The 13,053-nt window shown below is 30.9% G+C and overlaps 1 protein-coding gene across 2 annotated transcripts in view; it reads left to right on the plus strand.

Moving 5' to 3' along the window:
• LOC129963593 (tetratricopeptide repeat protein 17-like) overlaps window positions 1-13,053 on the plus strand; it is a 57,064-nt gene that overhangs the window by 34,942 nt on the left and 9,069 nt on the right. The window contains exon 9 of one of the 2 annotated variants that reach the window (XM_056078064.1): window positions 12,229-12,458. In XM_056078064.1, coding sequence (XP_055934039.1) covers window positions 12,229-12,455 — 227 coding nt within the window. In that variant the 3' untranslated portion in view covers window positions 12,456-12,458. The remainder of the gene's footprint in view (window positions 1-12,228; window positions 12,459-13,053) is intronic. The other variant, XM_056078072.1, reaches the window with a different exon arrangement.

The raw sequence follows: 13,053 nt of genomic DNA on the forward strand, positions 1-13,053 counted from the left end.
TCACTAAGCACGTTTTTCGTATTCTTGGTAATATTTCACTATCATTAATTTCATTATCGGTATCAGGTAAATATATGCTTATTTCTTCTGATTTTTCTGAATCCCTCCAATCACTTTGATCTTCATAGTGTAACTATTCTTATTCGTTATGGTTCGTTATTTCGGAGTATGTTTTTCCTTTAATAAGTCAGATGTTTACGCTAAATGTTTATAAGAAGAAATTCCACTGACTAACAACAATTTGGCTGTGACTTATAACAAGACAATCTAAAGATAAACAATATGCGATAGTGACCTATGATATCAACATATGTAATAAAAGTGCTGTCGGATTCAGTACACTAGAAATTTTAAACCGAATTTATTATCATATTCAACAGTAGTCGCATGATTAGTATAGCTCGTCATTGGTTTTTCATGCCAATGACGAACTATACTCGTCATTTTACCGAAAGGGGTTAAGTTTCATCTAATTTCTAATCAGATAAAGAGTCATCTTATTAGAAAATAGGTGCGAATCACAGGTGATATTTGGCAACCAATTTAATGTTTTTAATGTAACCAAGAAAATTTGTTTCGACTTAGTTATTCTAATCTCACTTATTCTTGCAGATCTAGTTTACACGATTCATGGCAGCTTCTGAAAATCAAAACGAGCAAAGAATAGACGAATATAACCTGAAGTAGAAGTCTTAATTGACTACATTATATACGAATAAGTTGTCTCTGTGTCGTAGACCAACAGGGGGAAAATTACCTCATATTCGTGATCCGTTTACAGTAAAAAATACAGCAATGTTCTCTCCATATGTACAATTCAATTTACTAGTTAATTTATTTCAAAATATACATTTTTGAAGAAAATGGAATGAAAAAATAAAAGCGCTGAAAGGGTCTGCCAAAACTTTCTCGAATACTCTAATAAAAGTGTTATCGAACAGAACACCTTGCATGGTATTAGCGCACAATAGTTATTATAATACAATAGTTATATTAACCTTTGGCATGAATTTAGCATCTTTATTGAATCTATTGTGTGATCCTTGATGAAACTTTTGGCGATTAATCCTTGGCATGTTAATAGTATCCGAAAATCGAATTTGTGCTTTAAATGTGTTTTTCTCAAGTGATTGAAACAAAAAGTTGATAAAGAATACGCTTGTAACCATAAAATCATATGAAATTTAATATATTTAATCACTGCGTTTTGGAGTTATCGCATTTACATGTTTCTGAAAGTACAGACTGACAGAGGGACAATTCCTTGTTAGATTTGGCTCAAAATTCAAAGGATGTCTGCACTATAGATGCTAAATCTGTGGACTGAATTTTATCTCTCCATCTCTCTTCATTCTGTAGTTATCATTTTAACTTATATTCATAGAATCGAATGAACAGACTTCCCCTGGACGAATTTTTCATAAGATTTGATATAAATCTACAAATTTAGAGTAAAGACCGCATACCAAATTTCATCCTTCTAGCTTAAAGCGTTCTTGAGTTATCTTTGTCACAGACAGACAGACGAACTTTTCTTAATAAATGAGAGTATTTTTCGAACCTAGGGAGTTCTAAATTGTAGAAATTCAACAAAATCTCGATTCGAATTTTTTGACGATTACAATACTTTTTTTTTTACTTCGTATACTAGGAAGTAAAAAAGAAAACTTGTAAATATAACTATAACAAGCTTTATAAAATTAATTAAAAAATCTTCTTTCCTTTAATTCTACTATGACAGTTTAGGTTATCTGGTGCTTATTTTAGAGTATATGTAGAATATTTTATGTATTCTTCCAAATCTATCAGGTTTGGCGCACTATGGGGGTGGATATTTTTGCCTGCTCGCTTCAACTTATACATCAAAGATATTTCTAAGATTACACTCTGTCTCTTAGTAAGCTTTACTGATGCCAAAAAAGTTATGATTAAGCACAAACCCACGATCATTTTCTAAAACATTAGATAAACTATACATCACTGTTACAACTTTGATTCATGGAACTCAGGAAGGTCCAAAATAATATGTCTTAGTTAATACTAGGTTAGAGATCTTAATACAAATAAATGTGCTTGTATCTTTTTTTACTAAAAAGAACTTTTCAATGATCTAAGCTAGAAATTTTTTAAACCTCTATTAGATCAAATTCAAATATTCTATTCACTGATCCACTCCACTGGATCAGTGAATAAAAATATTTGTTGTTGCTAGATTCTAATGCAGCCTTTGATTCCTACTTCAAATCAACAATCAATAAAGCCCAAACGATCAGTATTTATCTGAATCAACTCATAGTCAAAAGAGCAGCCTAGAAATCAAGCATAAGCTTTTATTATACAAATCTATCACTCTATCTTACTCTATTGAGCTATGAAACCCTTTTTGAGGATCAAACGCCAATATGAAATCAAAGAAGTCACAAGAGTTTCAAAGTAAGCAATTAATGCGAATCGTAAATGCCTTATAGTGTGCCAGACCTAAAATCATGCCAAGCGATCTTACAATTAAACTTATTTTGCCCTTATCAAAGATCAAAAAGTTTTTGGTCAAATTTTTCAAAAACTATTTTAAATTTGTTACGAATTTCATGATCTTCTTGCTTATTATTTTACTATCTCAAGCTCCCCAAAATGGCATCGTGCTATTTTGGAACATTCATGGAACATTTTGGAACATTCTTGAAGTGATGGACTGCATTATGTGAATGACGATTGTTTACATAAATTTCTATCAATTGTGCGTTAACTATTTTTTTTTTTTTTAAAAAAGCTTTCTTTTTGGGATCATGGCTCGAATTCTTTTCTTTTATCAAGTTTAAAACATTTTCTTTTATAAACAGAAATTATATTCATTTTGCTCTTTTCTCTAATGGAACTGAAATTATTTATCGACTATAATCTGATTCTGATGTGATGATTCAAGGTTCAGTAATACTCCGTAACTATGAGTCCGTTGCGTATGATGCTTATCATTTAGTGACCGAGAAACACATTTCGTTATTAAATTGATAAAATCAAGCTTTGAAATATAAAACTACTATTTAAAATATAACAATCATCAATAAAAATACTATATTATGAGATGTACTATATGTGGTGAGAATCTTAAAAAAACAAAACATGCATAGAAATACACCGAAACAGGAAAATGTTGGATCTTCAACAATTTAAAGACGTTATTGCAATAATCACAGTTTTACACACACATAAAATTCAACGAAGTTTATAGAAATATTAAAACAGAAATTTGATTTCGCGACTGACATTTTTGGTGATGAAAATTTAAATAAAATTTAGACAGCACAATTACAAAATTTCTCCGATGGATTTCGGAATTTTTATTTGAAAAAATAAACATATCGTTAAGTGTTTAATATTTATGCATTTGCGGGGCCAATTCACTCAAAAACATTAAGTTCATGCGATGAATTCACTGTGATTTCTTCGATTTTACAAACAAATGTACATAATACATGCATCAAAAAATGTAAATATTTCAATGATGAGTTTGAATAGCAAAATATTTATAAGAAAGAAAAAAAAATTGTATTAACTTATTTAATTTTTCCACTTACCGTTCAAGTAGATTCATCGGATTCATGCTATTATCTGCCATTCGTTAATTCATAACAGTTGGAATTTTTTGTTTTCTTTACTCATACTGTTATTAAATATTGGAGCCTTCTATGGCCTGGTGATTAGATCGCTGTTTCAAGCCCTAAAGGTTCTAGATTCGGACCCCTTTTTTTACTAAAATTGTTTCCTCCATGGAGAAATGGCGTGCTTTAAATCTGAAATCTAGAGTTAAACGTCTGCCAGCTGGTGAGGAGTGGGAGGTTTGCGGTTCAGATGCTATCCTCTTCTTCCCACCACGACTCAAAGGCAGTTACGAGGTGCATCTCAAAATAGCCCTAGTTTTGCTTCAAAATGGTATATTATTATAATTTAACTAAGGCTAATTGAAAGAAAGCGATTATGTTGAAATTGTTCTTGAATGTTTTTACCAGTCATTCTACTGTGTGTATAATAGAAATAGAAATGGGATGAAAAATAAAATTTAAGCTATCCATGCATTCATAGTAATAGATTAAGCCACAAAAAATGACAGACTACAATTAAAATATTTGAAGAGAAGATATGGACACTTGAATCACGCAGTCCACAAACGAATTTACAAAATAGAAACTTCACTATCTCACAAGACAAAAGAGAACGAAAATCCAATATTAAATCTTTAACGTATGTTAAAGATTTATGTAGAAAAAATAATCTTTTTTGGTTTTAATAAACTTTATAAAAAAGCTGTAATTAAAGCTAGTTTATTATAATAATTTCTTAGTTTGTTTGTTAATTTAACTTTCATGAGGGCTATTTGGGGACGAAAATCGTAATTTTAAACAATGATCCAATGATATGGATTAATCTTTGTATTTCTGCACTTAACTAAGCGAGAAAGTCAGTGGACTTTTGGATGATTTGGTAGCTAACCCTGAAGATCGTTTGCAAATTATTATTGTGCATCTCTTTGGGTTCTTTAGTGCAAATAATAAGATGCATAATTACTTAGCTAGTATAAAGACTGATTTTATTGCTTCGAGAATATATATATAATATACAAGCGGAAGAGAAAATACAAGTAACATATAGAATTTTTTAAAGTCAATTCCTACTTATTTTCTTATATTATTTATAGTTTAGTTTAGTTATATATAACATCCCATTGTAAAGCAACACTAGGGCTATTTTGGGACGGACCTCGTCATTTTGAACCGCTGTCAGATGACGAGGACGACACCTGAGCTGGCATCCCCCTCTCCACACCAGCGGGAGGACGTTTGGCATGACGGATTTAACGTGCAACAGACCCCCTTACACGATGGTTCTTCGGTGGAATTGGGTCTCGAACCTGAAACCCTACGGCTCACAAACCGAGACCTTACCACCAGGCCACCGCGGCCTATATATATATTATTTATATATATCTTGTATTATTTATGATTGGATGTCGCGTCAGTAATCTCAGAGTGTGACGATAAACTTGGCGACCATTTGGCGACATACTGACGGATTTGGTGACTTTGGCGACCAAATAGAAATTATTGGAAAAATTTAATTAATTAATTAATATTTGAAAAAAAAACTATGTTAACATCAAGTGTGATCCATTACAAGTTCAAAAAATGTATTTGAACTTGAGTGGATGAATAAAAAGTATTTTATTAACGATTGAAAATTTGAACAAGGTATATAAATATATATATATATATAAGGAGACTGTGAACTAATAGTAGGAATTGAAAAAATATAATAACAAAAACGAAACATATAGTGAAAAATATAAGTAAATCAGAATAAAGGGAAAAAAAGAGGAAAAACGATTTAAAATACGTTCGAAACTAATGTGCAAAAAGATTTAATTCAATCTCTCTAGAATGGAAAAAACTACATTCTTTTTCCTTTCAGATATACATTTCCTTTTAATTTCTTCATTTTTTTAATGTCTAGTATGTTTCATATTTTATTTACCTTGGCCTATTATATACTTTTCTTTTACACTGTTTATATTATATATCAGTTTTGTATCACATTTTCCATCCGTCCATAATGGTCTACTTTAGTATCTGGGATGATGAAATTATCTATTCCCTTATTAAATATATATTCGAAACAAATTTATGGACTTAATTTCAAGGTTTTGAATATGTAGGAATTATAATTTAAAAACGTCTTGATAAAACTGTTTTGAAAATAATTTTCCAGGTGTAAACATTAATGTATGAAATATTAATTAAATAATTAATGCATAGATATAAAATTATTGCATAAATTAATATTCAAGTCTGTTTCTGAGGTCATTAACAATTTCCTTGATTATATATTAATTCACCTGAATGCCAACTTTTGAAATTTGTGACATGGTTCGCCTTGAATATTAATAAAATGAACATTTATAATAATACAACTATTGAATTAATTTAGTAATTGCATTTATCTTATCAAGAAGAATTTGTTTTGCAGAAAAAAAAATATATGCATTTACTGTATTCATAACTGGAGAGCCCTCATTAAAATTTAAATAAAATTTTAAGTAAGACAAAAAAAACTTTATATAAAAATAATTCATCCCTTCTTTAAAATTAAACAAACAGGGAAGAAGAGAACAGGAAGAACAAAGAAGAGAATCGGAGAAAAATTTTAATGATTTATATTCACTAATATTCCTGTTTAATATTAGGCATAGATTTGGAAATTATAAATGAAGTTATATAGAACAATTTATTTAAAATCGTATGAAAAATGAGAGTTTATTTGGAGGTTTTAATATTATTTAAAAGTCATTTAAACCATTCTAAATTACAAAAATATTCCGAAAACGATTTAATCATTCATATTCACAGATATTTTCTAGAATAATGGCATGTAAGTACATATAATTTAACAAAACTTTAATACCAAATATTTTATTCAAAAATCGTCTGCAAATTACTATACTCTGTTTTTCTTTTGAATACATAAAACTTTCCCTTTACTGACCTATCTTAAAGTATTATAAGGAATTCAAAAAACATGTAAGGCCACTTTAAGAATTGTGAAAAATAAATATTCCACCGACAACACTAGAGAACGTGCGTGCTTTTGAAACTATTCTTTGCAAGAAGTTTTTTACTAAATAATGTAAGCGAAATTGTTTGAATATTTTATTTTTTGACGCAGAGCGTGTTGTTTTGTTTTCTCCATTTTTCCCTCCAAAAAGGAAGGAAACAAAGTAAATATTTTCACCCTAATGTATCAATATCTTTATGAATACCCTGATATGAAAGTTAATAAACCATGAGAACAATAATTCCCCATTAGGTATGTTATGCATTAGTCAAACTGTCCGTTAGAATTTTCGGTTGAATAAATCACTAATGGACGTAAAGTTAATTTACGATTTTTGTTGTTGTTTTTATTTTGTAACATTTTTTTTTTCTTTGAGAGAAAAAATGTTATGAATAAAATAACGTGAAAAAAATATTTGCTCAGTCAAGAGACGATTTATTCTTTTGAAATTCTTTACATTCCAAACGAAATGAATTTATTTAATGAAAAAATACTTAGGATAAATAAAATTATATTTAAATACACATAAGACCTTTAAAAATTGATACAAATCGCATTCTTTTTATAACATATTTGCGTAAGCTGCTTTTTAAGAATATTATAAAAAGTGAAAAAAATTTTGGGCTTTATCTTTATAACCAGGGGATTGAAATGATATTCATGTTGTTGGCATCAAAAGCTTTGTAACTTTTCTTTTAAATTTAATGTTATCATTTTTTTAAGTTGATTTTTTAAAAACCATTTATAAATACAAAGGTGAGTTTAGATTTGTTTCAGCCAAGAATGTGAAAGAATAAATTAAAAGTAAGATATATTCAAAGTAATTAATTAATATTTTTATTTCAAATTCCCCACTAATAATAAATGATACTGTGTTTGTGTGTTGGTGGTTCAGGGCCAATCGTTATATACGAAACTATGAAACTGATGCAAATCTACTTGGAAGTTAAAAATTGTATATATAGAATCTTTTTAATTTTTTTTAACTAATTAAAAATTAACTGAAATTTTGCTATTTATTTCCATTAGCTTCGGAAACTAATATGAAACAAAATTAATGTTAGTTATCTGAAAATTAAAAAAAAAATTATGGCACTAATTCAGAAAAAAGGCAATTAACAAATTCCATTAGATTTTAAATTAAAAATTGAGGTAAAAGTTAATATTTTCTTCAATTTTTCTCTAATTTTAATAAGTTTGAAAAATAAATTTCGGTATATTTTACAACAGTACTTTTCATTGCTTTAATAAAATTCGAATTGTTTTCATTGTTACTGCATATATTTTATACTAGATTTTTCTTCCATTGCTGATTGTCAATGTTTAAAGTATTGAACATATATTGAGCAGATTTCATTTTAGAGCATCTTTTAAATGTAATTTAAAAAAAGAATTTTGTTAGTTTTGTGGAAATTATAGATAAGATTTAGTTTTAAAATCAAGCAATGATAAATTTTTTTAAAAAATAACTGTATTATTTACAGCTATTGCATTTCTTTTCTGCAACATAATTTAATGTATATAATAATGCATGTAACAAAACATATTTTTAAAGCACTAATTTTTTTATTAAATAGAATTTCTCTAAGATTCTACAAAAACTATGAAATTTTTGATATCACACACATGCGCACGCGCGTATACACCAAACCATGCTAACTGATTTATGTTGATTATCCTTGTACAATTTTTGAGCATTTGTTCGATTCAAGAAACAAGTTTTAAAATTATTTAGAGCTCACTGATTTTCCGTTCCAGATTAAAGCTCAACTTTTAGCTAAGATAACAGAGAATTGGCAGGTGCATAGCAGAGTGAATAAACAAGCGTAAAAGCCCTAAAATGATACAAGATGGATGCCAAAATTTGAAATTTAAAAACTCCTGATGGGGCTATTAAAACCAAGTGGTGATTCGAAGTGAGCAGTGGACTGTACTTTTACTTAATTTCTTTATTTACAACTATATACACTCCTTTTGCGGTGAGTAGTTCATATAATACATGGCTGATTGCGGTTGGCTTGTTAAGCCTTACAAATGAAGTTGTTCACAGCTTCTGCGGTGGCTGGGGAGCCGATGCGGGTCAACGGTCTAAAGAACACCTGAAAGACTCGACCGGTAGGGCGGGAAAAGGGGTTGCCGTAATTTTAAGATTGCCAAGTTTGGCGTTAAGCTACATTCGCACGAACACCAAGCTAAACGTAAAATATTTTATTGAAATGTTTCATACACAGTGAACTCTACGAACCTGGTGATAAATTAAGTGGTAAAGTCTTTAACAAGGTGCTGAAGACGAATGAAACTTGGTAAGTATTATGATGTTCTAGACTAAAATTGCAGATTTGTATTGCTTTTTGGAAGAAATCTGTCAGACTAAAGTCTTTACGCACGCATAGATATTGTTACGAAATTTCCGGGTTCGTTTGGATAGTGGGGGTTATATGGTGTGGAGAACGCTCAATCAGCAGGCGGCAGTAGAAAATGAAACAACGACGTTTATTATCACGAAGACACACAGGACAGCACAAAGACGACAACTATATACAGCACAACAGACGATTATCTTCAGCCGAGACGGGCAGCATACAACAACTGCAGACAGTAGCGCACAGCTTAGTTCAGCACTAGCTTGACTCCGTCGCTACTCCGCTAATCTCTGGAAGGCCAGTTCTTTAGCGTCGATTCCGACTATTCTTCGACTCCACTGATTCGCGACTCAATTCACCGTCCACTTCTCGGCAGCTGCAGCTCCTTTTATAGGTCTCAGGAGGCGGGGCTAGAAGCCTCTCAACCAATCAGGGACGTTCGAGGCGTAGCTCCGTTCCTACTGGAAGGCTCGGGAAAATTCTCGATGTTTCGGGTATAATCTATTTTGGCGCCAAAGTCGCCAAATTCGTCACCAAGTCGGCAAATGGTCGCCAAGTTTGTCGCCAAGCTCTGGGACCTTCTATGGAACCCACTATGCTGGGAAGCAGCATCACAGGTTCGTAACAATATGAAAGCGATAATTCAAAAACAATTGAGTTTAAGGGGTGAAGTTTGAGATAGTATGTTATTGTTATAAAATGATGGCAATGTAATAAATTTTCTAACAAATTCGTCTATACGTTGACTGTCCATCTTTTTACTGTTTGTGTATGGGCGAAAGTGATTACTAACTAGCGTACTGGTCTCTACTGAACGTTTTTGCATATCCTCTAATAGAAGAGTCCCCCCCCCCCTTTTCTCTCATTGTGGATCAAGATAGTAAAAGCCACAAGTATGCATTTTTGATGACTTTTTCTCTGCTAATTGAAATAAAATTTTGACATATAATTACAATTTTTATTTACAAGATCTCATACTAAATTAGCCGTTATATTTTTGAACTATAACATTTTCAAACACGTGAATGTACAGCCCAATAAATGGGGATCCCACAAACAAATTTGGTTCGAAATTTGATACAGATTTCCACTTTATAGATTAATTTTGTTTTATCTATTTAGCTATTTGCGCTTTATAGTTGCGAGTTCAATTTCACTCGGATTTCCTATAAACGGATTTTGTTCAGTCTGGAACTTAGTGAAAAGACTGCATATCAAATTTCATCAGACTAGCTGAAAGCAGTTCGGAGTTATCTCATATTTACAGAAACAAACATAATCTCAAAAAATGTGTTTCTTTCTGAATCTCAATAAACTCCAGAATTCAAAAACCCAACCTCCAAAATAAACGATATTAATAGCATAAATATGACATCAAGATACTAGATAAGTACCAAATTTTGTATCTTACTGGGAGCAAGAAATAGGTCCAAAATGTGTTCTCATTCAACGTTAAACCTAAAACGCATCATATTATAGAAGTTTACGAGAAAAAAAAATTGAATTCATTTTCACTTACAACGTTCGCAATAAAACATTCATACAGGTAAAACATTCATAAATTAGGAAAATTAAATATCTTTTAAGAGATACTCTAAGTAAATGATGTGACAGAATGCATTAGCATTTATTTGTCAATTCTAAAATATATCTTTATGTATATTCTATTCATAGAATACATTAAACAGCTCCATTAAAACTTGGTAAGTTATTATTGGCTACGGATTATTAAAGTTAATCGGATTATCAACTGATTATTGAATAGTTATCTCTTTACGGAATTATGCGTAGGTTAAAAGAGCATTCCGAACAAGTTAGGAAGTTTGCGTCATTCTGCTATTTTGAAACAAAGCATTTATTGAAATAGGATTTTCAATGCATTTTATAAATAATAGGTGGAATAGAATACGTTATTTCTGATTTATCTTCGTAGAAATATTACCATAAATATAATCCAGTTATTAAATTTAACCCTTCGTTGCATGATTTTTTCTTTTTTTAGTGAAATAAACCAGGTTGATATAATTCATGCTCTAGCTTAAAGGAAAAATGTTTCAAAAAATCTTAGTATAAATATAAAATATAAAATAATTAAAAAAAAGTATGATGGAAATATCCATCGTTATGCAAATTTGCATGTTAAGCTGAGTACAAAATCTTCAATACCCTCTCTTTTAAATTTCGCCAGTCATTATTGCTTTTATTAGCAAAAAATCACAGATTAGTTATAAAAAATATTCAAGAAATCGCACGTTTCTTCCAACCACAATAAACAGCGGAATGACAAATTCAAACCCGCTATAATGATTGCGGCATTTGATTTTTTTGACAGCTATGTTTCATATTACGCAATAGTCGTGAAAAAAGTTGCCGGCAACAACCAATTTATAGCACACCTGTTTTGAGTATAATTTTTGCTCACTAAATGTTATGATGGAGATTTCCATCACCATGCAAAGAAGGGTTAACGTAAAAATTCGGTTATTCGGGAAACACTACATGTACAAGGATTTCTTGTCATCAAAATGATGTTTGAAGGCTTTTAATTAGAAAACATTATCGCCTTTTCAAGTTGAATTCATGACTTTTTATATTATCATGATTTTATCTTAATATTGTCCATATTAACTTCACTATAAAATGGTCTCTTATTTCCTGATTCAATTCCAACATTTTTATTTAATTAATCGTACATGAGCTCTGTAAATTTGTTGTAATCAGCAAGTTTCCATGCTCTGAGTGACGGGATAAAAATCCTTAATGCTTAGCAAATTCTTTTAAAGATACCTAGATTTCCCTTTCCTAAATCGACACGTGCCAAAGAAAATCCCTATCAGAATTTCATAGTATAAAATCACTGAGGAAAAAATTTCGGTTTCTTTTGCTCTTGTGTCGCGCTGTAGACTGACGTATTTCTAAACACACTTTCTTGAACATATTATGCCTCCCGGGATGGAATAAATTGAGTTTAAAAATTCAAAAGTGTCTTTTCTGTTCGGCCAGGTAACTACTAAAATATGTTTACTTATATTTATTATACATATCTATATATATAATTTTATTGCAAAAGTTGTTACTCACGAATTATAATAATTAGTTTGGAAACTTTTAGAATAAAATTCTTAGTGAATACAATCTTCCTTGAAGAACAATCCATTTTTATTTAGGCCGATTTATATGTTTTTAAATGATATCTTTAAACCATTGCAAGTCTTCTGTATTTTTAATGTATTTTATTAATATGTTTTAATATCATTGATAGGAAGCAATCTAATCGACTTTTCTTCTGCAGGACAAGACTGTTTCCAGTTCGAACAGAACGGCCATATGGTACTTAGTTGCAATATGAGACGGGAAACCTACACTTCTGCGCAGTCGCAGGTGGACCTCAGTTTGAACTTGCAACTTCTGCAGGCGATGGAATCAAAAGCAGGAAAAATAGGACAAAAAATGGCGGCGAAACAAAGTGAACATTGCCATAGAACATGAGAAGTACGTATTTCTATGTTTGTCATACTAATAATCGAAGGCATGATCTTTTCCTTCATGCTAAATATTCTTAAATTTTTTTCCTCTTGTGTACTTTTATTCATTGAAGGGTTGCATTGGCATAATGGTAAAGATTCGACTCTGACACCTAAGATTCCAAGCTGGAAAGTCCATTCAACATAAATCTGAAGTATAAATGAGTTATGTGCATGCTACATCTGTCAGGATTAAATGTCCTTCCACTGTTGGGGCGTGGGAGGGGAAGACTGCCAACTCAGCTGTCGTCCATGTGTACTTTTATTCGTTGAAGGGCTGCATTGATCTGATTGAAAGATTCGGTTCTGACACCTGAGGGTTCCAGGCTTGAAACTCGATTTCACAGAAAACTGTTGTATAAGTGAGTTCTGTGAATGCTAAATATGTCCAGATTAAATGTCCTTCCACTGGTATGGTGTGGAAGGAGAAGGCTGCCAGCTCAGGTGTCGTCCGCTTCATTTATCATTGGTTCAAAATTGCAAACTCCGTCCCCAAAGGGTCGTAATGTTATTTCTAAATTAAATGTTGATATAATTGAAATAAACTACATCTATCGATTAAA

The sequence above is a fragment of the Argiope bruennichi genome, chromosome 1 (genome assembly GCF_947563725.1).
Source record: "Argiope bruennichi chromosome 1, qqArgBrue1.1, whole genome shotgun sequence".
In the NCBI taxonomy this organism is placed as follows: Eukaryota; Metazoa; Arthropoda; class Arachnida; order Araneae; family Araneidae; genus Argiope; species Argiope bruennichi.